The sequence below is a fragment of the Schistocerca nitens genome, chromosome 8 (assembly GCF_023898315.1).
Source record: "Schistocerca nitens isolate TAMUIC-IGC-003100 chromosome 8, iqSchNite1.1, whole genome shotgun sequence".
In the NCBI taxonomy this organism is placed as follows: Eukaryota; Metazoa; Arthropoda; class Insecta; order Orthoptera; family Acrididae; genus Schistocerca; species Schistocerca nitens.
In genome coordinates this window covers 34,235,667-34,260,810 of record NC_064621.1, presented here as the reverse complement: position 1 = coordinate 34,260,810, position 25,144 = coordinate 34,235,667, and the positions used below count along the sequence as shown (strand labels likewise).

At 42.0% G+C, this 25,144-nt stretch overlaps 1 protein-coding gene across 2 annotated transcripts in view; it reads left to right on the top strand.

Moving 5' to 3' along the window:
- The window catches only part of LOC126198898 (probable basic-leucine zipper transcription factor Q), a 90,012-nt gene extending 66,980 nt beyond the window's left edge, over positions 1 to 23,032 (top strand). For both annotated transcript variants that reach the window (XM_049935518.1, XM_049935517.1), the window contains one exon: positions 18,010 to 23,032. In XM_049935518.1, the coding sequence (XP_049791475.1) occupies positions 18,010 to 18,237 (228 nt within the window). In that variant the 3' untranslated portion in view covers positions 18,238 to 23,032. The remainder of the gene's footprint in view (positions 1 to 18,009) is intronic.
- The last annotated feature ends 2,112 nt before the right edge of the window (positions 23,033 to 25,144 follow it).

Below are 25,144 nucleotides of genomic sequence, written 5' to 3'. Positions count from 1 at the left end.
AAGTGTGCTGTGGACGAATTGTTTACAACCAGAAACGTGAGTGGACGGTGAACCGATTTGTAATTGACTTGAGACGTGAATTGCCCTAGGAGAGCTATCTCTTGCTTATTGTATGCCAGTAGGCGCTTAGGGCCTGGAGAGAGGGGTGGTGAACCAATGTTGGGATATGAAGTGTAATTAATCAAGGATACTGCTGCACCCGTGTCCACTTGCAGACGCAGAGGCTTGTTATTGATAGTGACATCTATAAAAATTATTTATGTTGAGGAGTTGTCTACCTGGTTGACATCCATTGGGGTGTTGTTCAACCCATCTGGATATGGCCTGGGCTGGCGGTTGCTGGAGGTAGTTGTTTTTGCACGACAAACGGACGCTAAATAGCCTTCCCTTCCGCAGTGTGCGCATTGCGCCCAGCGGTCTGGGCAATCTTCTCTGTCATGTGTTGAATAGCAGGTGGGGCAGGAGGGCAGGCGGAGACAATCCCCATGATGACATTGCTGGTTGTGTTGTTGCTGCAGTGGCTTCTGGCTCTGGCAGGGATGATGCGACTCGGCGTCTTGTTGTGGAGGCGATCTCCCACCACGGCGGGGGTAGGAGTGCGGCGTTGAGCCCTGGATTGCTGCGACGTCTTGAGTGTCCGTCATGGCATCATCACGGATTGCTGCTACATCTGCCCAGGATTCCAGTCGACGATCAGCGGCTGTAGACATTTCGAACTTATAGGCTAGTTCTATGACCTGCTCGAGGGACGGGTCTTCTAACTTGAGGGCGTCGTGGCAGAAAGCGGCATCTGGCACTGCCTGTATCAAGTGGTCACACACTATGTCATCAGTGTATGATTCCTTGGAAAGATGTGTGTGAAACTTAAATTTCCTGTTGAGACCTTGCAGCTCGGTGGCCCACTGACGATAGGTCTGCTCGGGTTTCTTCTGGCATTGGTAGAACTTGACACAGGCTGCGAGTACATAATATCTGTGTTTGTAGTAGGCATTTAACGTCGCACAGATGGCAGTGAAGGTGAGGGAGTCGGGGACAGCGGCTGCAGTTTCGTGAGCAGGATGTACATCTTTGGTTGGTTCCATGACAAGAAAAAAGCGTTCTGCCTGTCTTCTTGGGTGACTTGATGAATCGTGAAGTGTTGCCGGATACGTCGTTTGTATGTTTCCCATTCTTCAACTTCATTGTTGAATGCTTGGAATGGCGGTGGCGTCATGGGGCAGTGGAGGCTTCGGATTTCGGCGATCAGTTGCGTCTGAGTTTCCAAAAACTGGTCGAAGTCCTTGAAAGAATTGTTGCCATTCCGTAGGTGCTGCTGTCGTAAGCATGATTTCGTCGGTTCGTTCCACTATACTCGTCGCCACTGGAGAATACTCAGTATTGTAGAACACTCAGTATAATGTTGTTCATTGAAATTGAACTACTCTTCTCAAACAATCACTATATACACACAAAACCAGTAACTTGTAGACAACCATTCATCAAGAGCGTCAGTGAGGTCCATCAGAGCTGGTCCTAGCTGGGCGAGGAACTGGCTGTACTGCTGCTGCGCTGGCCTTATAAAGCCGGCGGAGGCCGGCGGAGTACTCCAACTTTCCCTGTATCTGTGAGGCAACCTCTGCAGAAAAAGGTTCGCATTAGTCTCTAGCAAGTTCTGTTTGTTTTGAAGAATTGTTTTGAGTAGTTTGCCTGGCAGTCTCGACCATTGGGTGCCATACGTCACCTTCCCAAGTCTGGGCAAAGATCAAAAGTCTTTTCGGGTACCAGGACCCAACAGGTGTCCCTGGTGTTACCATAAATGGCGTGTTATCTACTGACGCAAACGCATTTGCCAATCACTTTGCTTGAGAGTCTGCATCTGAGAATTATCCCCCAGCCTTTCGCACACTCAAACAGTGACTGGAAGGGAACGTCCTCTCATTTACTACATGCTGCAGTGAATCCTATAATGCCCCAGAGATGGAGCTCCTCAGTGCCCTTGCACATTCTACATCTACATACATACTCCGCAATCCACCATACGGTGCGTGGCGGAGGGTACCTCGTACCACAACTAGCATCTTCTCTCCCTGTTCCACTCCCAAACAGAACGAGGGGAAAATGACTGCCTATATGCCTCAGTACGAGCCGTAATCTCTCTTATCTTATCTTTGTGGTCTTTCCGCAAAATGTAAGTTGGCAGCAGTAAAATTGTAATGCAGTCAGCCTCAGATGCTGGTTCTCTAAATTTCCTCAGTAGCGATTCACAAAAAGATCACCTCTTTTCCTCTAGAGACTCTCACCTGAGTTCCTGAAGCATTTCCGTGACACTCGCGTGATGATCAAACCTACCAGTAACAAATCTAGCAGCCTGCCTCTGAATTGCTTCTATGTCCTCCCTCAATCCGACCTGATAGGGATCCCAAACACTCAAGCAGTACTCAAGAATAGGTCGTATTAGTGTTTTATAAGCGGTCTCCTTTACAGATGAACCACATCTTCCCAAAATTCTACCAATGAACCGAAGACAACTATCCGCCTTCCCCACAACTGCCATTACATGCTTGTCCCACTTCATATCGCTCTGCAATGTTACGCCCAAATATTTAATCGACGTGACTGTGTCAAGTGGTACACTACTAATGGAGTATTCAAAGATTACGGGATTCTTTTTCCTATTCATCTGCATTAATTTACATTTATCTATATTTAGAGTTAGCTGCCATTCTTTACACCAATCACAAATCCTGTCCAAGTCATCTTGTATCCTCCTACAGTCACTCAACGATGACACCTTCCCGTACACCACAGCATCATCAGCAAACAGCTGCACATTGCTATCCACCCTATCCAAAAGATAATTTATGTTGATAGAAAACAACAGTGGACCTACCACACTTCCATAGGGCACTCCAGATGATACCCTCACCTCTGATGAACACTCACCATCGAGGACAACGTACTGGGTTTTATTACTCAAGAAGTCGACATTGCCCCGACACAGCTCCTGGGCCTGATCGGATCCACAGCCAGATGACTACAAACGACATCTCCTCGTCATCTTCAACTGGATCTGATGCGATGGCGTCTTTCCATCCCAATGGCGGGAGAGCACAATCGTTCTGGTGCTCAAACCCGGTAAAAACCTGCTTGATGTGGACAGCTATTGGCCCATCAGCATCACCAACGTTCTTTGTAAGCTGCTGGAAAGTATGGTATGTCGGCAGTTGGGTTGGGTCCTGGAGTCACGTGGCCTGCTGGCTCCATGTCAGGGCGGCTTCCGCCATGGTCACTCAACCACTGATAATCTTGTGTCCACTGAGTCTGCCATCCAAACAGCCTTTTCCAGACAGCAACACTTGGTTGCTCTTTTTTTGACTTACGGAAAGCATACAACACGGCCTGGCTATATCCTTATCCTTGCCACATTGTATGAGTGGGCTCTCTGGGGTCCACTCCTGATTTTTATCCAAAACTTCTTGTCGCTCCATACTTTCCATGTCCAAGTTGGTCCCTCCCATAGTTCTATTCATATCCAGGAGAATGGAGTCCCGTGGGGCTCTGTATTGAGTGTCTCTCTCTATTTTTAGTGACCATTAATGGTCTAGCAGCAGCTGTCAGGCCCTCCGTATCACCTGCTCTGTATGCAGACGACTTCTGCATTTTGTACTGCTGCTCCAATACTGGTGTTGCTGAGCAGTGCCTGCAGGGAGCCATCCACAAGGCGCAGTCACTTGCTTTAGCCCACGGCTTCCAGTTTTCAGCCACAGTCGTGTGTCATGCACTTTTGTCGGCATCGTACCGTTCACCTGGAACCCGCACTTTACCTTAATTATGATACACTCACTGTAGTGGAGACATTGATTCTTAGGACTGGTTTTTGATTCTCGATTGACTTGGCTCCCTCATCTTCCTCAGCTTAAGCAGAAGTGCTTGCCGCCCCTCAATGCCCTCCGTTGCCTGAGCAATACTAATTGGGGTGCAGATCGATCTACGCTGCTGTAGCTCTACGGAGCCCTTGTCCAATACCAAATTTACTATGGGAGTGTGGTTTATGGTTCAGCAGCACCTTCAGCATTGCATTTACTTGACCCTGTGCACCACTGTGGGGTTTGCCTAGCAACAGGAGCTTTTAGGACAAGTCCGGTGACCAGCATACTGGTGGAGGCTGGTTTCCCTCCATTGCAGATCAGACGTGCACAACTGCTCACCAGTTATGCAGCACACATTCGTAGTTCACCTGAATATCCGAATTACCATCTCCTTTTCCCACGTGCAGCAGTCCTTCTCCCGCAACGGCGGCCCAGGTCTGGGCTTACAATTGCAGTTAGCGTGCGGTCCCTTCTCTCCAAACTGGTGTCCTTCCCTTTACCACCTTTACTTGCAGTCCATTCACGTACGCCTCCATGGTGTACACCTCGGCTGCAGCTTCATCTGGACCTTTCACGTGGCTCTAAGGACTCCATTAACCCTGCGGCTCTCCACTGTCACTTCCTCTAGATTCTTGACATGCTCCGGGGCTCTGAAGTGGTTTACACCGCCGGCTCGATGGCTGATGGTCACATTGGCTCCACCTATATGCACGGTGGCCATATTGAACAGCATTCCTTAACCGAGGGCTGCAGTGTATTCACTGCAGAGATGGTGGCCATCTCTCGTGCAGTTCAGTATCTCCGTTCATGGCCTGGGGAGTCTTTTCTTTTATGTACTAACTCTTTGAGCAGCCTGAAAACTATCGACCAGTGCTACCCTCGTCATCCTTTGGTAATGTCCATCCAGGAGTCCATCTATGCCCTGGAACAGTCCAGTTGTTCAGTGGTGTTTGCCTGGACCACTGCTCACCTCGGAATCCCAGGAAATGAACTTGCTGACAGGATGACCAAACAGGCTACACAGAAACCACTCCTGGACATGGGCATCCCCGCAACTGACTTGCATTTGTTATTACGCCGCAAGGCTTTTCAGCTTTGGGAGACGGAATGGCAAAATCTCAGTACACACAACAAACTGTGAGCCATTAAGGGGACCACAAATGTGTGCAAGTCCTCGAGGAGGGTGTCTCACAGGGACTCTGTGGTTCTCTGCAGGCTCCGCATTGGCCATGCGTGGGCGACCCACGACTACCTCCTGCGCCGTGAAGACCCAGCTCAGTGTCGGTGCGGCGCCCAGTTGACAGTGGCTCATATTCTTCTGCTATGTCCTTCTTTGGCTGCCCTATGACTTCATCTTCAGTTGCTGGACTTGTTATCATTGAATTTAGTAGGCAATGCCTCATTGGCTGATTTGGTTTTACGTTTCATCTCTGAGGGTGGGTTTATCATTCGATCTGCGTTTTATTGCCTGCCGTTTGTCTCTCTGTGTCCTCCACCCTAGTGCTTTTAGGGTGAAGGTTTTAATGTGTTGCAAGGTGGCTGGCTTTTCCTTTATTTTCGTGGTTGGCCAGCCACTGTAATCTGCTTCCTTGTTTTAGTTTTGTCTAACTGTGTCTTGCATCTATCTGTTGTTCTATTGTCCTCTTTTGTTCCTTTTAGTGTTTGTTGCCTTTCCTTCATTCTTGTGGTCTTTCCTTTCTTTCTGTTGTGTTATATGTCTCGTCTGTTTTATTCTCACACTTGGGGCATTGTTTTATTAGGATTATTAGGAACAAGCTACTGATGACCTCATAGTTTGGTCCTTTTCCCCGTCTTTTAAACCAATTAACCTGCTTTTCATCCATTCTACGAAGTTTATATTGTTCATGTATAGTATCACCTTAATTCTCTTTGATGTTATTTTATGTTTGCCACTAAGGAGACAGTACAGTATTGTACACAGCTCAGTGTTAACTTGGTAACTAATAGACGAACAGGATCCATGTATGGTGGTTGCCTGAATTTAAATTCAAATTTAATGATTCTCATCATAAATTGTTTCCCACACTGCATCAGGAATATCAAATATTACTCTGCTACCTAAATAAAAGTACTAATAATGGAGGGAATTGGCAACAAAGCAACTTTTAACGATGCACATTGGTGCATAGAATATATGAGACAGTTTACAAACCAGTAGACTTTCAGAGAAAGATCCATACAATTCGGAAAATTGCAAGAGTCAACAAGTGCAAGAATTATTGCACAATCAATTGAACCGCTCGTGCATCCAAGTTGCTGACAAGAATAATATACAGAAGAATCAAAAAGAAACTTTAGGATCTGTCAGATGATAAGTTTTGCCTTAGAAAAGGTAAAGGCACCAGATAGGCGGTCCTGACATTGTAGTTGATAATGGAAGCAAGATTGAAGAAAAATAGACACACGTTCATAGGATTTGTTGACCTGGAAACAGTGTCAGACAGTATCAAATGGTGCAAGCTACAGGGACATATGATTAATATACAATATGTACAAGAACCAAGAGGAAACAATAAGAGTGGAAGACCAAGAATGAAGTTCTCTGATTAAAAAGGGTATAAGACAGGGATGTAGGCTTTCACCCCTGCTGTTCAATCTGTACATCGAAGAAGCAATGATGGAAATAAAAGAAAGGTTAAAGAATGGAATTAAAATTCGGTGTGCAAGGATATTGATTATAAGATTCACTGATGACATTGCTATCCTCATTGAAAGTGAAGAAGAATTACAGCATCTGTTGGATGTTCAGTAAACTAGATGAAAATCAGTAGTGTAATATCTCAGCACAGGCGAGGAGCATGTAGAGGAACTATGGCTCAAGTTTAAAAGAATAGTTGACCATGCACTGGATAGATATGCACCCAGTATAACAGCTCATAATGGTAGGGAACCTCCATGGTATACAGGCACTGAAAAGAAAGTTGTAAAGAAACAGAGATTACAGCATGATAGGTGTGAAACAAAGTGTAGGGCTGTAGATAGAGACACACTAAATAAAACATGTTTGGCTGTCAAGAGAGCCTTCAGTGACTACTGTAGCGGAACATTGTCAAATGATCTTCCATAGAACCCAAAGAAATTCTGGTTGTATGTAAAGGCTGTTAGTGGCACCAAATGTAGTGTTCAGTCCCTAGCAATTGATAAAGGAACTGAAATTGAGGGTAGCAAAGCAAAAGCTGAAGTGCTAACTTGGTTTTCAAATGTGTCTTTACAAAGGAAAACCCAGGAGCCTTGCCCCAATTTAATCCTCGTACCACTGAAAAGATGAATGAAATAAGTATTAGTGTCAGTGGCATTGAGAAACAGTTGAAATTGTTAAAGTTGAACAGAGCTCCAGGGCCGGATGGAATCCCTGTAAAATTCTATACAGAATTTGCAGCTGAGTTAACCCTTCTTCTAACTATAATCTGACTTAGATCCTTTGAACAAGAAACTGTGCCCAGTTCTTGGAGAAAGGCCTAGGTCACACCCATCTATGAGAAGGGTAGTAGAAGTGATCCACAAAACTGCTGTTCAGTACCCTTGGCATCGATTTGTTGTATAATCTGAGAACATATTCTGAGCTCAAACATAATTAGGTATCTTGAACAGAATGATCTCCTCAGTGCCAACCAGCATGGATTTCGAAAACATTGATCATGTGAAAACCAACTCGCACTTTTCTCACAAGATGTAGTGAAAGCTTTGGATCAAGGCTGTCAGGTAGGTGCTGTATTTCTTGATTTCTGAAAAGCATTTGACTCAATACCACACCTATGATTATTGTCAAAAGTACAATCACATGGGGTATCAAGAGAAATTTGTGATTGGATTGAGGACATTTTGGGAGGGAGGATGCAGCATGTTATCTAGGATGAAGAGTCATTTTCAGATGTAGAAATAGCTTCGCGTGTGTCCGAGGGAAGTGTGTTGGGACTCTTGTTGTTCATGTTGTGGTGGCCTTGCAGACAATATTAATAGTAAAATCACGCCTTTTCCAGGTGATGCAGTTGTCTATAATGAAGTAATATCAGAAAGAAGTTGCATAAATATTCAGTCAGATCTTGATAAGATTTCAAAGTATTGCAGAGATTGACAACTTGCTTTAAATGTTAAGAAATGTAAAATTGGGCACTTTACAAAATGAAAAAGCAGAGTATCACTGAATCACTGTTGGAATCAGACAATTCATACAAATAGCTGTGTGTAACACTTTGTGGCAGTGTGAAATGGAATGAGCACATAGTTTCAGTCGTGGGTAAAGCATGTGGTAGATGTCGCTTTATTGGTAGAATATTGGGGAAGTGCAATCAACCTACAAAGGAGAGTGCTTACAAATCACTCATGCTACCAGTTCTACCCCATGGGGCTCGCCACTCTTTGGTGAGTACGTGCTTGGCTACCACAGGGCCCCAGCCTTTGCAGTGCTACTTTCCTTTCTGTGCTGCATTGTCTATCCCCCTCCTGTTCCTTTCTCATCCCTTGGGGAATGAGTCATATGCCTTCTTAAGGAAACCAAAGTTCTTGGTAAAACTGTGTATGGTTTCATCGTGTCCATCCATCTTTCTTTCCTAGTCCATCCTTTTCTTACCCTTTCTCTGCTTTGGTATTTGTAGTCTCTTTTTCCTTAACTTTTTCTTCCTCCATGTGCGTCCAAGAAGGCAAGCCCAAACATTTGATGCAGAAAAGGTGACTGGGCAACACATGATTCCCAGTCCCAGATCGACAAGTAGGACCCGTTCATTCCCCCTGGTAAAGGCCAGGCCCAGGGAGGGGTGATTGCCTGAGCTGTTACCTCCCTCTATGCCAATTGAACCCTCTGTCTGGAGTTTGGGAGGTGTGACCTGAAGTGTGGGCTATCACCTAAGGCAGGTGAGCCTCCCCCCCCCCTCCTCCTCCCCTTGAGGGGTGGGGGCAGCACGAATAAGTGTGACATTGGAAACACTGGAAATCATGGGGGATTTCTCTGCAGTAAGTTCCTCATCTCACAAATGTAAATGGGTTGAGATGAAAGAATAAACAGCTCTCCCGCCTGCACCCCAATACCTCGTGGTGTTGCGCATGGAAGACGGTCACAATTTCATAACAGTTAATCAGTTTGTTATACAGAAGGGGTCCTGTGAAAATGTACTTTAGATTACAGTTATGGGACCTTGCTTTTGGCGATGGATAGAGCTTTTCAGGCACAGAAACTGCTTAATGCAACGCTTCTTCACAGCTCTCCTGTTGAAGTAGAGGCCCACCACACTCTGAACTCCTCCCATGGTGTCATATATACTTGGCTACTTGATGGCCTGACCGAGGCTGAAATAACAGCCTATCTCACTGACAGGGAGTCACTGCAGTTCACTGTGTCATGAAAAGAGTTGATAAAGAATTAGTGCCAACCCATATTCTTTACCTCACATTTGACCATGTGATACTTCCATCAAAAGTTAATGGTGGCTACAAAGCCGTTACTGTCAGACCATATATCCTGAATCCCACGCATTGCTATAAATGTCAGTGCTTCAACCACACCCATGAATCTTGTGAAAATGCGGCCCAATCCATAACCTGTGGCAGGGTTGCTCATGAGGGTGCGTGTCTCCTCTTCTTCCTCCTCACTGTATCAACTACAAGGGTGATCATGCTGCTTCCTCATGTGACTGTCCAATCTACCTCAATGAGAGAGCCGTTCAGGAGATCCAGGTGAAGAACAAGCTTCCTATTCGTATTACACAGAAAATATTGGCTAGCCACAAACATTGTACACCACCCACTGGCAATTGTAGCACAGTTCTAACTACACTCCGAGCTATGAAGGAGATGGCTATGCAGACTTGCGATTTCCAGTTTAGTGCCTAGTTTTGAAATCGTCCAGCTCAAAGCTCACGCCCTCGTCTTCACCTGCTATGGGTGCACACCATACCAACAAACCTCTGCCTGCACCAGCGAAATTACATGCCTCGCAAACAGGAACACGGAAATTAAAAAATTAGTAGTTCCGAACAATGACTTTGTGTGCACATCTAGCCAGGCAATGTCTGGATCTGCACCTGACAAACACTAAGGTTTTAAGCAGTCAAACAAAGGCAAACAATCTTCCATTTGCCCACCTCGATGTTCTTCATCAACAGTGTCACCATCCGATACCCTCACCTGGCTGACCTCCATTTCACCAGGACGCACTGCCAACAACTAGTTCACTGGCCAACTGGAGGTGATTACAGACACTTCTGTCAAACTAATAGATGAAGATCCTCCAGCCTCTGAACTTGGTCATTGTGCATGTTCAAATTCTGGCACTTGGCAGCCACCACAGTTACTGCCCCCTTATTTGACAACCTCCTGTTTATCATTGGATATTTTTATTCTCCAATGGAATATTCACAGCATCAGATACTGTCCAGTGGTTTTCTGCCTCCAGGAAACAAAATTACATCCTCATGATCACTTTCACCTCTGGCAGTTCACTCCAGTCCATTTTGACCTACCCCCAGAGGCAGGGACTCCGGCGTGTGGGTGAGTCACATTGCTAATTCGAGATGGCGTCTGTAGTCACACCATTTCCTGGAACACCCAGCTTCAAGCTGTTGCTTTCCATCTTTACCTTCCCGGTTTCACCTTCTCTCTTTGCAACGTTTACTCAACATTGTCTTCTGCTGTCACTGTGGCAGACATTTTGCAACTTATTGCTCAACTTCCTCCTCTCTTTTTGTTGCTCGGTGACTTCAGTGCCCACTGTCCCCTTAGGGGATCTCAGCACCCCTGTCTGAGAGGCTCTCTACTAGTAGATATCTTTAGCCAGCTCAGTCTAATCTGTTTGAACACAGGTACAACCACATTTCTCTCTGATTCCACACACTCCTTTTCCCATTTGGACTTTTTGATCTGCACTGCTCAGCTTGCTCATCATCTCGGGTGGTCTGTTCTCTCCGACACACACCCGAGTAACAATTGCACTTGTGTCATTCATTTGATAGTGCCTATCCCATCTGTGCATCCAACCAACTGGCAGCTTAACAAAACTGACTGGCAGCTTTGCTCCTAACTGGCTACTTTCAGTGAACACCATTTCCCCTGCATTGATGACCTTACAAATGCTGTCCTTACTGCCATAGAATTTTCCATACCTCTTACCTCTTCCTCGCCATGACATGCCCCCATCCCCTGGTGGACTGAGGCATATGACGATGCAATCCACATGTGGAGACAAGCTCTGCACTTTTTTAGATGCCAGCCCACAATGGCGAACTGTATCAGTTATAAACAGCTACATGCACAGTGTTGCCGCATTTTCAGGGATAGTGAAAAAACTAGTTGGCTTTCTTTTCAAAGTTCTTTTAACAGTTTTACTCCCTGTTCAGTTGTTTGGGGTAAATGCATTGACTTTCAGGAACCACAGTTTATTTCCCGGTTCCTGGTCTGACCATAGTGAACAATGGTATCTCAGACACTTTGAGTCTGTATTTTGCAGATATTTTGAGTTTCACCCACTACCATCCTGCCTTCATCCCTCTGAAATGGGCAATGGAGAGAAGGACAATATCTTTCTCCTCCCAGAATCGTGAATGTTACAATGCTGCTTTTATTATGAAGGAGTTTAAACATGCACTAACTTCGTCCCAGTCATCTGCTCCAGAACCAGATGGCATTCACATTCTGATGTTGCAACACCTATCTCCTGAGGGTCTACGCATTCTCCTCCATACATGTAACCCAGTTGGACAGATGGCACATTTTCCAATCGCTGGTGTGAGGCCATTGTCATTCCCATGTCTGGTAAGGACAAACATTTTACTCCAAACTACAACCCAATTTCCCTCACCAGTAGCGTCTGCAAGGTGGTGGAACGTATGATTAATAGTCAAATGGTGTGGTGGCTCGAGCCTCAGAATCTCCTCACTAATGCCCAATGTGGATACCATAGGCACCACACTGCAGTTGATCCTCTTGTCATCTTGTCATATTATGAACAATTTTTTGTGGAAGTACCAAACTGCGGTCATTTTTTGATTTGGAGACAGTATCCTCAGTATTATGCACAAATCCAGCTTTGTTTTTAAGGTACATGTGAGCTTGACTCTTTTAGATACTTTTATTCAAGAGAACTGGGTGCATCAGAGTTCTGTGCTCAGCGTGGTCGTAATTGCCGTGGCATTAACCCTATTATGGGTTGTTCCCCGCCAGGTATCTCAGGCTCTCTTTTCATTGATGACTTTGCGATCTATTGCAGCTCTCAAAATGAACCTGTCTACATGAATGGTGTCATCAGTGGTGTCTCGATCATCTTTACTCATGGAGCATCAGCAATGGCTTCTGGCTTTCCACTGACAAGACTGTCTGTATGAACTTCTGGTGGTACCTTGTGGGGAGCAGATTGGACCATCCTCCTCCATTTATACCAGTCCCTTGTCCATTCGAAACTGGATTATGGATGTATTGTATATTTATGTGCACCTCAGTCTATCGTACGTCGTCTTAATGCCATCCACCATAACGGGATAGATTTAGCCACTGGTGCCCTCTGTACTAGTCTCGTTGATAGTCTTTATGTTGAGACTGCTGACTTACTGTTGCCCTACCAGCAGGATGTTCTCCTCAGACACGTGAGCTGTCTGTCTTCTGTGCCCAGTCACCCATCCTATACTCTTTTTGATGATTCTCTAGACCACCAATATGGGCTTTGCCCATTGTCTCTGTTGCCTCCAGGAGTTCACTGCATATCTTTACGCTTCCTGCCACGTTCCCCATGGGTGTGAGCTCTACGCTGCCCTGGCTTCTTGACAAGGTATGTGTTCATTTTGGATTCCATTTGCTTCCTAAGGACACCAGTCCTGGCCTGGTGTATTGTAGTTTCTTGCACTTCGTATGCGGATTGGGGACAGTGTCTTCGTCTTCACCAACAGTTCCAAGACCAACCATTGTGATAGGTGTGACTTTGTACTTGGTGATGCTATTTTGCCTTCTTGACTAATGCTAGATTTTTTTTTTTACCATAAAGCTCTATGACCTTCATCAGGCCAACCAGTACGTCTGGCGACACAGGCTTCCAAATTTAGTCATTTGATCGGATTCTCTCAGTACTCATCAGAGCTGTCGCATGCTGTACTCAGTTCACCCTTTGGAGCCAACGTGGTGTCTGTGTGGATTCCTGGCCATGGTGGCGTGCCAGGGAACGAGGCTTCTGGTGCTGCTGCAAAGGCTGCAGCTCTCTTCCTCAGCTTGCTAGTCATTCTGTTCCCATGAATGATCTTTGTGTTGCTGTGTGTCGGCATGATACAGGTTCCTTTTGGAGTGCACAATGGTCGTCTCTCCTGGAGAACAAACTCCGGGACATTAAATCTCTTCCAATAGTATGGTCGACTTCCCCTAGGCCTCACATCACGAGGTGGTCATTCTAGCCCGGCTGCTGTCTGACACTGTCATTTTAGTCAGTGCCATTTATTAAGGGGTGACCATGTCCCACACTCTGTGTACTGCTCTCTGCCTTTGATGGTGTACCGCTTTCTGACCCAGTGCCCGTTTTTTAAATATTTATGTTCACATCTATGCTTGGCGTCTACTTTGTCAGATGTTTTAGCAGGTGATGATGTGTATTTTGTTTATCGTGTCTCACTTTTTATTTTCCACAGCGGCATTGCAAAGCAAATTTGATCCCCCTGGTGAGGACCTCCGCCATTTCACGATATTCTGAGAAATTTTCTGTAGGGATGTCTTTGTCCTTAGCTGCTCCTCTTTTAAAGTTGCTTGATTGGGTTTTTGCCTTTTTCGCCTCAGGTTTTTATTTAGCGCTTGTGTTTTCTTATGATATGGGTACTTGCAATCTTAGCAGTTTTACACCCTAAAGCACCAACAAAATAAATAAATAAATAAATAAATAAAGCGGAGTGGTGGTGGATGACCAGTTCTAGAATATTGCTCAAGTGTGTGGGCCCGTATCAGAGAGGACTAATGGGGGATATTGAATGTACACAGAGGAGAACAGCATGAATGGTCACAGGTTTGTTTAATCTGTGGTAGAGTGTAACAGAGATACTGAGGGAACTGAACTGGAAGACTTTTGAAGATAGACATAAACTATCATGAAAAAGCCTATTAACAAAGTTTCCAGAACTAGCTTTAGTGTCTCTAGGAATCTACTACAGTTCTCTAAGAGGTATTCAAACAGTCATTCTTTCGCACTCCATATGTGAATGGAACAGGAAGAAACCCTAATAACTGGTACAATGGGATATACCCTCTGCCATACACCTAACGGTTGTTTGCGGAGTATAGATGTAGGATGTCATCATCATCATCAGCCAATTCAATCATTAAATTATGTGGCCTCTTCGAGTCGTGGATTCAGGTAGGCTTTCAGCAGTCTTCTCCAAGTGGGACGGTCTTGGGCAGTTCTCTGCCAGGTGTTACCAGCGATCTTCTTGATGTCTTTGTCCCATCTGTCTGGTGGTCTTCCTTTAGGCCTCCGGTGCTCCCTCGGACTCCACTCCAGTACTAGCTTCATCCATCTGTTGTCTTTTCTTCTTGTGACGTGGCCAGCCCACTGCCATTTCAAGGAACCTGCTGTCTCTAAGATGTCATTAACCTTCGTCACAGACCGGATGTCATCTGCCCTTTTCCTGTCCTTTCTTGTATAGCCCAGCATTGATCTCTCCATGGCTCTCTGTGCTGTCCTAAGTTTCCCTTTTGTAAATGAGTTCAGTGTCCATGTCTTGCAGCCATACGTCATCACAGGAAGAATGCATTGATCAAATACTGCTTTCTTCAAATCTACTGGCATTTTTGATCTGAACACTTTTGAATTCTTCCCAAATGCTTGCCAGCCAAGCTTGATGCGTCGATAGATTTCTGGCCTTATGTCTCCCTTCATATTTATAATCTGGCCAAGGTAGACATATTCACTGACCTCTTCTAGCAGACTGTCCTTGACCTTCACATCTCCAGCTGGGACCCATTTGTTGGACATTACTTTTGTTTTGGAAAGGTTCATGCTCAAGCCAACCAGCTGACATTCCGATGCAAGATCTGTAACTAAGTTTTGGAGCTCTGCGAAGTCTTTGGCCAGTAAGGCAATATCATCAGCAAATCTCAAGTTGGTAAGCCTTCTTCCATTAATTCTAATTCCCTTACCTTCCCACCTCAACTTTGACATAGCCATTTCCAATACAGCAGAGAACAGTTTTGGGGAGATGGGATTGCCTTGCTTGACTCCCCTCATGATGCGGAATTCTTGAGTTGATTCGCCGATGTTAACATAAGCTGAAGAATTCTCGTAGATTTTCCTGAGCACTTCAATGTATGCTGCTCCCACTCCTTGCTCACTCAAAGCTTGGAGGACAGCTACATGGCTAACGGAGTCAAATGCCTTTTCAAAGTCAACAAAGGCAATGCAGAGAGGCAGTTGGTATTCATTCGCTCTTCTTATCACTTCACTAACGGTCAGAATTTGGTCAATAGTGCTAAAATTGCTTCGGAATCCTAATGGAAGAAGGCTTACCAACTTGAGATTTGCTGATGATATTGCCTTACTGGCCAAAGACTTCGCAGAGCTCCAAAACTTAGTTACAGATCTTGCATCGGAATGTCAGGATGTAGGATGTAGAATGGTATAAATGAGTACAGCATGTGGATTAAGAGTAAATTGAAGAAAGACGAAAGTTATGTGAAGTACTGGAAATGAGAATGGCAAGAAACTTAACATCAGGTTTGATGATCAAGAAGTAGATGAAATTAAGGAATTATGCTACCTAGACATCAAAATAACCTATGACAGACATAGCAAGGAGGACATAAAAAGCAGATGAGCTCTGGCAAAAAAGGCATTTTTGGCCAAGAGAAGTCAACTAGTATAAAACATAGGCCTTAATTTGAGGAAGAAATTTCTGAGAATGTACATTTCGAGCATAACGTTTTATGGTAGTGAAATATGGACTGTGGGAAAACCAGCACAGAAGACAAATGAAGAATTTGAGATGTGGTACTCCAGAAGACTGTCAAAAATTAGGTGGGCTGATAAGGTAAGGAGTGAGGAGGAATATATGGAAAATGCCGACAAGCAGAAGGGACAGGATGTTAGGACATCTGGTACAGCATCATGGAATAACTGCCATGGTACCAGAGAGAGCTGTAGAGGGTAAAAACTGTAGAGAAAAACAGAAATTGAAATACATCCAACAAATAATTTGAGTACATCGGTTGCAAGTGCTACTTTGAGATGAAGAGGTTGTCACAGGAGAGGAATTTGTGGCGGCCCACATCAAACCAATAATTCAAGGAACTGTTCTGAACAAAGTAGAAATAGGAATTAATGAGGTTTCCGTTTAACCATTTTCAATAGCTGTTACTTTTTCCAACTTCTACCACTGTAAATTCGTCATTTGATCCCCCCCAGTTTTCATAAAGTTGAAAAGTAAAGTGTAATTGAGAGTCTCAGATAGTTTGTGTATTACAAGACACAATGGTTGTTGTCCTTAGGTGACATTTTTAAAATGATGTATGTCTTAGGCTGTTTCCTTTTTCATGAGATTGGCGGAAAGACCTAAACTATTTTATTGTATGTTAGAAGTATGAAGCACAACATATGTATGAAAATTTTGAATTTCATCAAAACTTAATTCTTATTTGAGTTATATAGGTTAACACCGACTTTTGCAACTGTAATAAAAGTCTCTTATGATTAAATGTGTATCGCTTTACTTTAAAGCCCATTCAATGGTCACTGCAACAATGTGTCGTTTCTTACAATTTTGTTTGCTAACATCACAAGTAGTTCTTATGCTTTCACTGTCTTCTGTAAACAGTGTTAAATTATTATTGTTAGTGTTAGTGAAAGTGATGTGCGCTAAAATCTACGTAACATGTGTAGAAGTATAGGGGGGCTTGGGCTTGAGTAACAATAATTACTTAATTCTGTTTATAGTCGATATCCAAAGCATAATAATTATTCATGATCCTAGCAAACAAATTTCTAAGAAAGACCATATTGTTGCAGTGACCACTGAAGATGCTTTATTTTAAAGTGAAATACCTTTGGTCATAATAAGACTTTTCTTACAATCACAAAAATCAGTTTAATGGACAATTTGTATAGCTATGACTGCAGGAAAAAGATGCCATAAAAGAAAGAAGACAACATGTATTAGTTCTTATGTGCATGACTATGTTTAGCTCAGAGAGGTTTCAGAACTGCTGCCTAATGATTTTCCTATTACCAGTTGCTAGCTCTGTAAGTAAAGCATTAAGGAGATTACTTCTGTGCATCTACATTTGCTGCTGTTCTGAATTTATGTACTCTCTGTCATCCACCACAGAGTGCTTTCGTGACTACTGGATAACCAAAAAGCATTGAAACTCTTGTGTTGTGAATATGGTTTACAGAGTTGTGACAATCTGAAAACCAATACCGCCAACGACAAAATTGCAGATGGCAATCTGTGCAAGACAGGAAGCAACATGAACAGTCAGTGGTAGTGGTAAACGTGATTGTGTTATATAACCAAAGTATGTAAGGATAAAGAGAGGAAAAACAAGGAATTGTATTTTGCTCAGGGAATAACCCTCAAAATATGTTTAGTGTTCAAAGAAACAAGTATGCAAGTAGTGAGCCCTCCAAAAGATCACCATCTCTAAATAAATATTTATTAAAATAATTACTTTTATAATATTTATATTTTATGCCAAGTTTGATGAGACAGTTAATTGAAAATGGGAAAGAGTGTAATGATCCTAGGTTGGAATTTCAGTCCATTCCAAAAGTGTTTGAAGTATGTACATCTGATGCATGCCAAGTTGCACACTTAACTGAGATCTATCTGTAACTGGTTGAAAACAGTCTCAGATCACTTGCTTCTTCCTCAAAATTTTCTCTTTTTGATAGTAAAAACCTAAAAATTTAATTTGAAGGAGATTTTTATTTCTTAGTTATCTGTATGTTGATTTTCTGCATATGCTACTATGCTCTTTGCAGAAGAATATTTGTATTCACAATTTGAGTGGTAAATCCTCTGGCTGTGAACAGTATTTTGGAGCAGGCAGATTAAAGAATTATACAGATAATTCTTCATACATACATTTATTGTCATTATTACAACTTACAATAATATCTCATGGTTTGAAGTATTTAATTTATTTATTTGTTAGTTGGTTAGTCATCACTAACAGCAGTTCTGTTTTATAGATGGTTGAGTTCCTGTTATTGGTGCAAGCACTGGAGGAGAGAGGGTATCCAGGAGATAGGGCAGAACGAGCACTGACGGTGAATGAATGTGATCTGAAAGAAGCTGAACGTTGTTTGGAGGCCACAACACAGCTTCTTGACCTAGGATTTCCTGAGGACCGTGTTGCTGAAGCTCTGGCAAACTGTAACAATGACAGAGATCAGGCACTTGAACATCTTATCTCATAAAAAAGACAGCCAAATCCTGCACGTGAAATGAAATGTTGTTACTGCCAACCTCATTGTGTATTTCACTTCCATAATTGCTTTAATGGTACTGAAGTATATAATAAATGGGGCAAATTGTTTGTGGATACTCTGTTTTTAAAAGTTTTACTTAATCACATACTATATAAGTGGACTGCTAAATGATGGTAGTATAGTGGCAAGATCACTAGAAGTGAACCCAAAGACATCTGAGATATGAAGTAAGACTTTCAGTCCCTAAGAGGTTCATTAGTTCCTTTGCGAATAATTTTTGTTCCTTGTGAAAGTATGCATATAAGCTATACAGCAGAAGAAGTGTTGATGTACTCTGATATTGCCAGAAGAATGGTGTGACAAATGAAGTAAATATCTGAAATGATTACCACAGTATCACTGAAGATATTTGTGATAGTGTTATGCAAACTTAGTCTTTGCATGAATATTTATACTGCTTTCTTTATATGTGTGTAAAGATCTTTCACTGTTTTCCTGTTCTCTAGAAATATTATTTTCGTATTTTTTAATTTATTGTACAATGTGTATTCATAACCACTGAAACAACTGGAAGTGTTAAGGTTGCTCCTTCGATTATAGTCAATGTTTGTCATACAACCAGTGTCTGATGTCAATATTCCTACACACACACACACACACACACACACACACACACACAAAATTTGTTATGATATTTTATTGATGTATTTAATCTTTTTTTCTTTCCTTAGAGAAAAATACTAGTCAGCCCTCTTTATTTGACATCCAGATTGCTTGTGTTTGACATCCATGTTGCAAAGGAGGTGTGATGTGGATCCTTTTTTATGATTGTGGCTACATTTTAACTACTGGCCATTTTGGATCAATATTAATATTACTTCCTGTATAATTATACCAATTTAACTTCAATGTAATTTTTCAATACACAGGCATCAAAGTATTTGTGTTGCACAGTGATATTTTATACCTTTCATATTTTTCAGAAAATTTAATTTATATAGGTTACGGTTTTCACAAGTGGTGTTATTATCATCACAGAAAGGGTAGAGATGTGTCATGTTAGTGTCACTGCTCTTCTTCAAAGTTAAGTACTGTTATTATCATCCCTTTTCTGAAAATGGATCAGAATCTAGTACTGGTACTACTTAACTGACAGTATTTATAATCATCTGAAATGTGCTTTTACAAATTGTTTAATTATCTCTTTTTGTGCAATGAATTATTGCAAAACAGTAAGAAGGATATAGGTTGGTACCTTATACTGTCCCGTCTGCGTCTGTAGCATGTACTGCTTATTCCTTTCCAGAGGATAATGTGATACCCACTGGGACTGAATCCTACCTTTTGATGAGGCACGTAAACTCATTTGATTGTGTTTGATTTGCAGGAAGTGTACGTATCTTGGCAAATATCTTGCTACATTCATCTGTATGTCATGACCGTAGTTCCAGCTGTTGGCATATTAATAACAATTTTTGTATCTGTTTTGGATCCTTTTTAGAGTGGAACACTAATATGACAAATTTCATTGTTTTCCATGTCATTGCCTTTGACCCTCTTACAAAGTTTAAAAGCGCATTTTAATTTCATCTGAACCTAGAAATTATAGAGGCTTATTACATGATGAGTAGTGTCCACATCTAAGTCCATATAAATAACAGAACATAAGTTTCACCAACTATAAAATAATTTTACTCTTTAATTAGTTGTCCGGTGGTCTTGGAGTGAAAAGGAATCTATTAGCACAGTAGGTAGTATTCATCTGTGTTTAGTTGCTTGGTTGTTTTCATAAAGTAGGTTTGTATTCTGTTGTTAAGATGAAATCACGAAAAGTAGTGACACCTGGCTTGAAATGTGGTGTTAACTTGCTTTTGCAGATTGTAGAGATACTTGTCAGCAGTTTGTGCAGTTCCATGCATTAATAGGCGATGGAAAAAAGTCTGTTATCTAAATAGATACTACACATCTCCTATGAAGTTCATTGCTCCATGTGTTTGCATTTCTTTCTTGCTTTGTTGAAGCAAATGTCCAGTTGCTTAGTTACATCTAGTTTCAGGATGGTTGTGACTTTTCTGTGTTTCCTTTCTTCACCACTCCCTTCTTTTTCTTATCCTTCCCTTCTATTGAAATACAGGATGCAGTTGTTTGGTTTTAATTAATTTTACTGAAGATGATACACCACTCATAAGAGAGGGAACCCAAATGAAGGATAGGAAAAAAAATCACATGAAATTTTTGTTCATATAAAAGACTTGCTATAAGAATGCTTGTTGTGCAGTTCTTAACATTCTGGCATTTTATAACATATAAGACCTTTTTTTGCTGTTCCTTTTATTTCTTCCTTGCCTTGTCAGTGATCATGTGCTCACACGAACACTTCTGGATACGCTTAAAAATCTAATATTCTTCGATTGTGTCTTTTATTATGGTCATTTTCAAACATTTTGTTTTACTTGCTGTTTTGAAACTTTTTGTTGCTTTCTTGTTAAACAAGGATGTGCAGGGAAAGGTAATGAAGTAGGTGTAGCGTTACTCTAAAACTGTTACTGAATGTTGCTTTTGTTTTGCAGTCGTTTTCTGTAAAGGACATCATATGTGTTGGGGGAGGGAGGGGGGGGGGGGGAGAGAGAGAGAGAGAGAGAGAGAGAGAGAGAGAGAGAGAGAATTACAATGTTATATCATGTTTTTGCTTTGTGACTGTTGGTATTAGTCTTTTCTGATTTTTGTTAAACAGCCATGGTTCAGGCATGATCAGTAAAGTTGCTGTATTATTACTCTGTGGAATGAACTATATTTGTTTGATAATGTTGCTCTTTGTAAGACTGCTGAACTGATTCTCAGGTTGTGTTACTTGTGCACTGAAAAGGAAATTATTTCTCATAAAGTTTAGAAAGACAAATGAAGTCATGATTTTAACATTATTTAATTTAGCATTAATCTTGTGAAAATTGTGTTTCATAAGCTGACCAAATTTCATTTAATGTTTTAAGTCAGCAGAGAGTATTTGAAGCAACTTAAATGTGTGTACGCAAGAGGTTTCTCTCTTTAGTAATATGTGGTATGTGGGACATAGAATGAAAAAGAATTGTAAAGTGGTGAAAAGCATAACCATCATTGTATTAGAAGTTCCTACTGTTTAATCCATTCCTGTAAAGTGTGATAATATGTTGTGTTCATACCATCAGATTAGTATATAACTCCACTTTCCTGCAATCTGATACACTAGCAAATTAATAGTATTTATTGGTCCAGAAAAAATGCTTCTGACAAAAAGACTGCGTTGACATCGTGACACTGATGCACTTGTAACAGTCTGTTTGATATGTTACTTTGTCATGTTAAAGATGTTGAGCGATTACGATTGCATTTAGAATTTGTCTTAAATATTCTTCTGAATGAATAAAAACATGGTGAAAATAAAAATGACCAACAAATTCTAACAGGAATGGATCAAAGAGAACATATAGTATTCATTGCATGTATTCACAATTTATCTTGTGGATTTTTGAGTGAACAGTTTGATGATGTTCAGTACAAGAGGTAATCTCTTGTTACAGTTTAATGTTGTTAGTCAATTCATAATTGCAGCTGTGATATTTTCTATGGGAGATAGTGGTCGGCATTAAGTTAATGCTGAAAATGGAATTCGGTGTACTTATAAGAATTTTGTAAACAGTTTTATATAAATGGTGAAGTTGTCATTGCTGTAACAATATGTTACCATAGCTTATGTGCTAAAGTGTTGTTGTGGACATTGTATTATTTTGATAAGTTGAATGGAAGGCTAAATAAGCCTGGTTTAAAATATATTATGATAGGGGAACAGTCATTAGATCTGTGTCAGAATGTCGTGCTGAATTTTGAAACTGCAGAAAATTTGCACTATTGTGAGTCATTACATTTTTTCCTCTCTTACAGCTTCCTTTACGTCATTCTGGGATATGGGATACATCGTATCCCATGCAGATTTTGGACTGTTTCTCTGTCTCTGTGTGTTAAAACTGGCAATACTTAGAGTATATATATGTCAGTACAGATAACCAACTATAAAAGCTTGAGCTGACTTCATTAGTGTAAATAATCCATCAAGGATCTATGTTTATCTTGTAAGTAATGAAATAGCAAAGACTTGTTGGCTTTTGTAAAGTTGCTTAATGCTTGTGATTCTGTCAGAGCCTTTGAATGTCTGCAAATGTGTAATCTGAAAAAGAGATATATATATATTTATCACTTGGTGAACTAAGTAAGCATTACTTTTTATGTGGGATAGCTGCTGATTTTTAGCTCTCAATAGAGTCATTCAGTCATCATCTTCAGTAACTCCTGCTCCCTCTTCTACTTCAGCACTAGATTTTCCTTTACTTACTTTCCATCTTATAATTTTTGCACATCACCTATGTCACCATAATTATCCAATTAGCTTCCATGCCATCCTCAGCTCCTCCCCCCAACCTCCCCACCCCCACACACCTATGCTGTTACGTTGTGTCATCTGAACATGCAAAGCCAGGGTTGCAGTTCAGCAGATAGTCTGGGGTGAGGAGTTGAGTCGATTGGGATGGTAGAGGTAGGAAGTGAGATGAGGGGTTGGAAAGCGGTAGTTGTCAGATTGGAGGGAACGAGCAGGGGTTAGGAATGAGGAAGGGAGAAGCAGCAGGGACATGGAATAGGAATGTGACACATGGGCATCAGACTGGTGAGTTCATGCAGTGCACAAAGAAGATTATGTGAATTGGATATGTGGGTTGGAGGGGAGGATTCCATTGAGTAGAGGCTGTGCATGCAGTGGGTTAGCGGAGACTGGAGGTAGGAGAATTACAGGAGTGAAGGATGTGTTGCAAGGATCATTCTGATCTGTGTAGTTCAGAAAAGCTGGTTCTGGAGGAATGGGTCAGATGCCATGGGTTGTGAAGCAGTCATAGAACTAAGGCATGTTGTGCTTGGCAGCACATTCTGCCACTAGGTGATCAACTCTGTTCTTGGCCACAGTTTGGCAGTGACCTTTTTTTCACGTTGACAGATGGTTGATGGTCATGCTCACATAAAATTCTGTGCAGTAATTGTAGCAGAGCTGGTATAAGTGGTATATGACAAGTTGGTACTGTCTCTAATGGTGTGGAATAAGTCTGTGACAGGAACAGGCCATGGCAGGTGTGGGCTGTGTGTGATAATGGGGTTGTTTTTGGTTATTTTTGTACGTTTTTCTTGAATTAACTCAAAAACTATAGCCTCAGATGAAAAAGTATCCCAACACAATATTTAACTACATTAAAACTCCTATAAAAAGGTCCTGTTCACTTTTTCTGCAAGACTAATAATGCATAGAAATGAGAGGATACAAAAATTTCAAGTGTGGTTTATGAACGCCAGTTATAACATTGTGGGTTGCAAAAGTGACAGCGGTAGAGGCAGGTGAATCATGCTTTATAATTCCCTCCCCCCACTCACCCAAAGGAGAAGTAATAGTATATGGGAATGTGATTGATAGAGTGTATAAAGAAAGAGGTAGTAGGTTTGGAGTCAGAAGAACTTTGGGAGAGAGGACATTTGATATTAGGAAGGCCATGGACATGAGAGACCTTGGTGTATAGGGAAGTGGCATCAACAGAGATGAGTAGTGATCTGGGTGGTAATGGGTGGGGATAGCAGGAAGTCAGTGAAGGAAGTAGGCTGTATCTTTGATACCGATATATGGGCAGTTGGTTGGAGCTGTAAGCCAACAAGAGTGGAGATTCTTTTAGTGGGAGCTCAGTAACCAGTTACAATGTGGCATCAAGCATTGTTCAGTTCGTGGATTTTGGGAGGCATGTAGAAGGTGGGTGTGCAGGGATGTCATTGGGGTGATGAGAGAGATGGGTTCAGGAGAGAGATTCTGGAATTGGCTTAGGGATTTGATCAGTGTTTGGAAGTTATGTTGGACTTCTGGTATACCTATGGCAGAGCTTGTAGGTGAGGGAGTCGGAAGTCTTCTGCTGGTGAGCACTGCTATTCATCACCACAATGGTGGACACTTTGTCTGCAGGGAAGATGATTAAATTGGGTCTGTTATGAGATTGTGCATGGCTGTTTTCTCTTCTATTGAGAGTTTTGTGTTTTCCCAATTTGCATCATTTCACCATTGTTTTTGTTCAATTTTATGTTTCCCCCTTCCTCTGTCCTATCATTGCATCCCAATCCATGTCTTCGAGTCATCGTGTTTGCTGAGTGCACAATTTCAATTGGTCCAGTGCCTGTATTGTCACATTCCTGACCCGTGCACTTGTTACCTTCTCTCCTGCATTCCTAACCAACCCACCTGATGCCTCCATCTGAAGTGCCAGCTACCCCTCCCCCACCCTTCATCCTGCTTACCTCCTCTTTCTTCCTCACTCCACTCCACTCCACTCTACTCCGTCTGACTCAACCACTCACCCAAGTCCACCTGCCAAACAGCTACCCCAGCATTCCAGCATTGTGTGTTCGGCCAACACACTGTACAGAATTTTATGAGGTAAGATGATAGTGTTAATTAACAATAAAGAGGGCTGCTAGATTCTAGGTTTGGTGGAGACATTATCAGACATTAATATAACTATACATAATGGACCTGAGTATGGTCGTGCAGTAATTGAGTCACTGCATTCTTATTAAGGGAGAGGAGATTTGGAAATCCTGTCTTCTGCTACATTTTCTTTGGGTTGCTTTAGACAAACACTGGAATACGTATTTGTGTATTGGATAACTAAGTTTACCTACCAGTAATTACTGAGTTTAGAGAATATTAAAACAGAAGCAATCTGCGCATTACGAAATGTAATTTTCTCTACACGTGAGCTATAGATGGAAGGTGAATGGAAGTAAGAGGTCACAGTTTATGTTATCTTCTCAAGAATGAGGGAGAAGATTTTGTTGATTT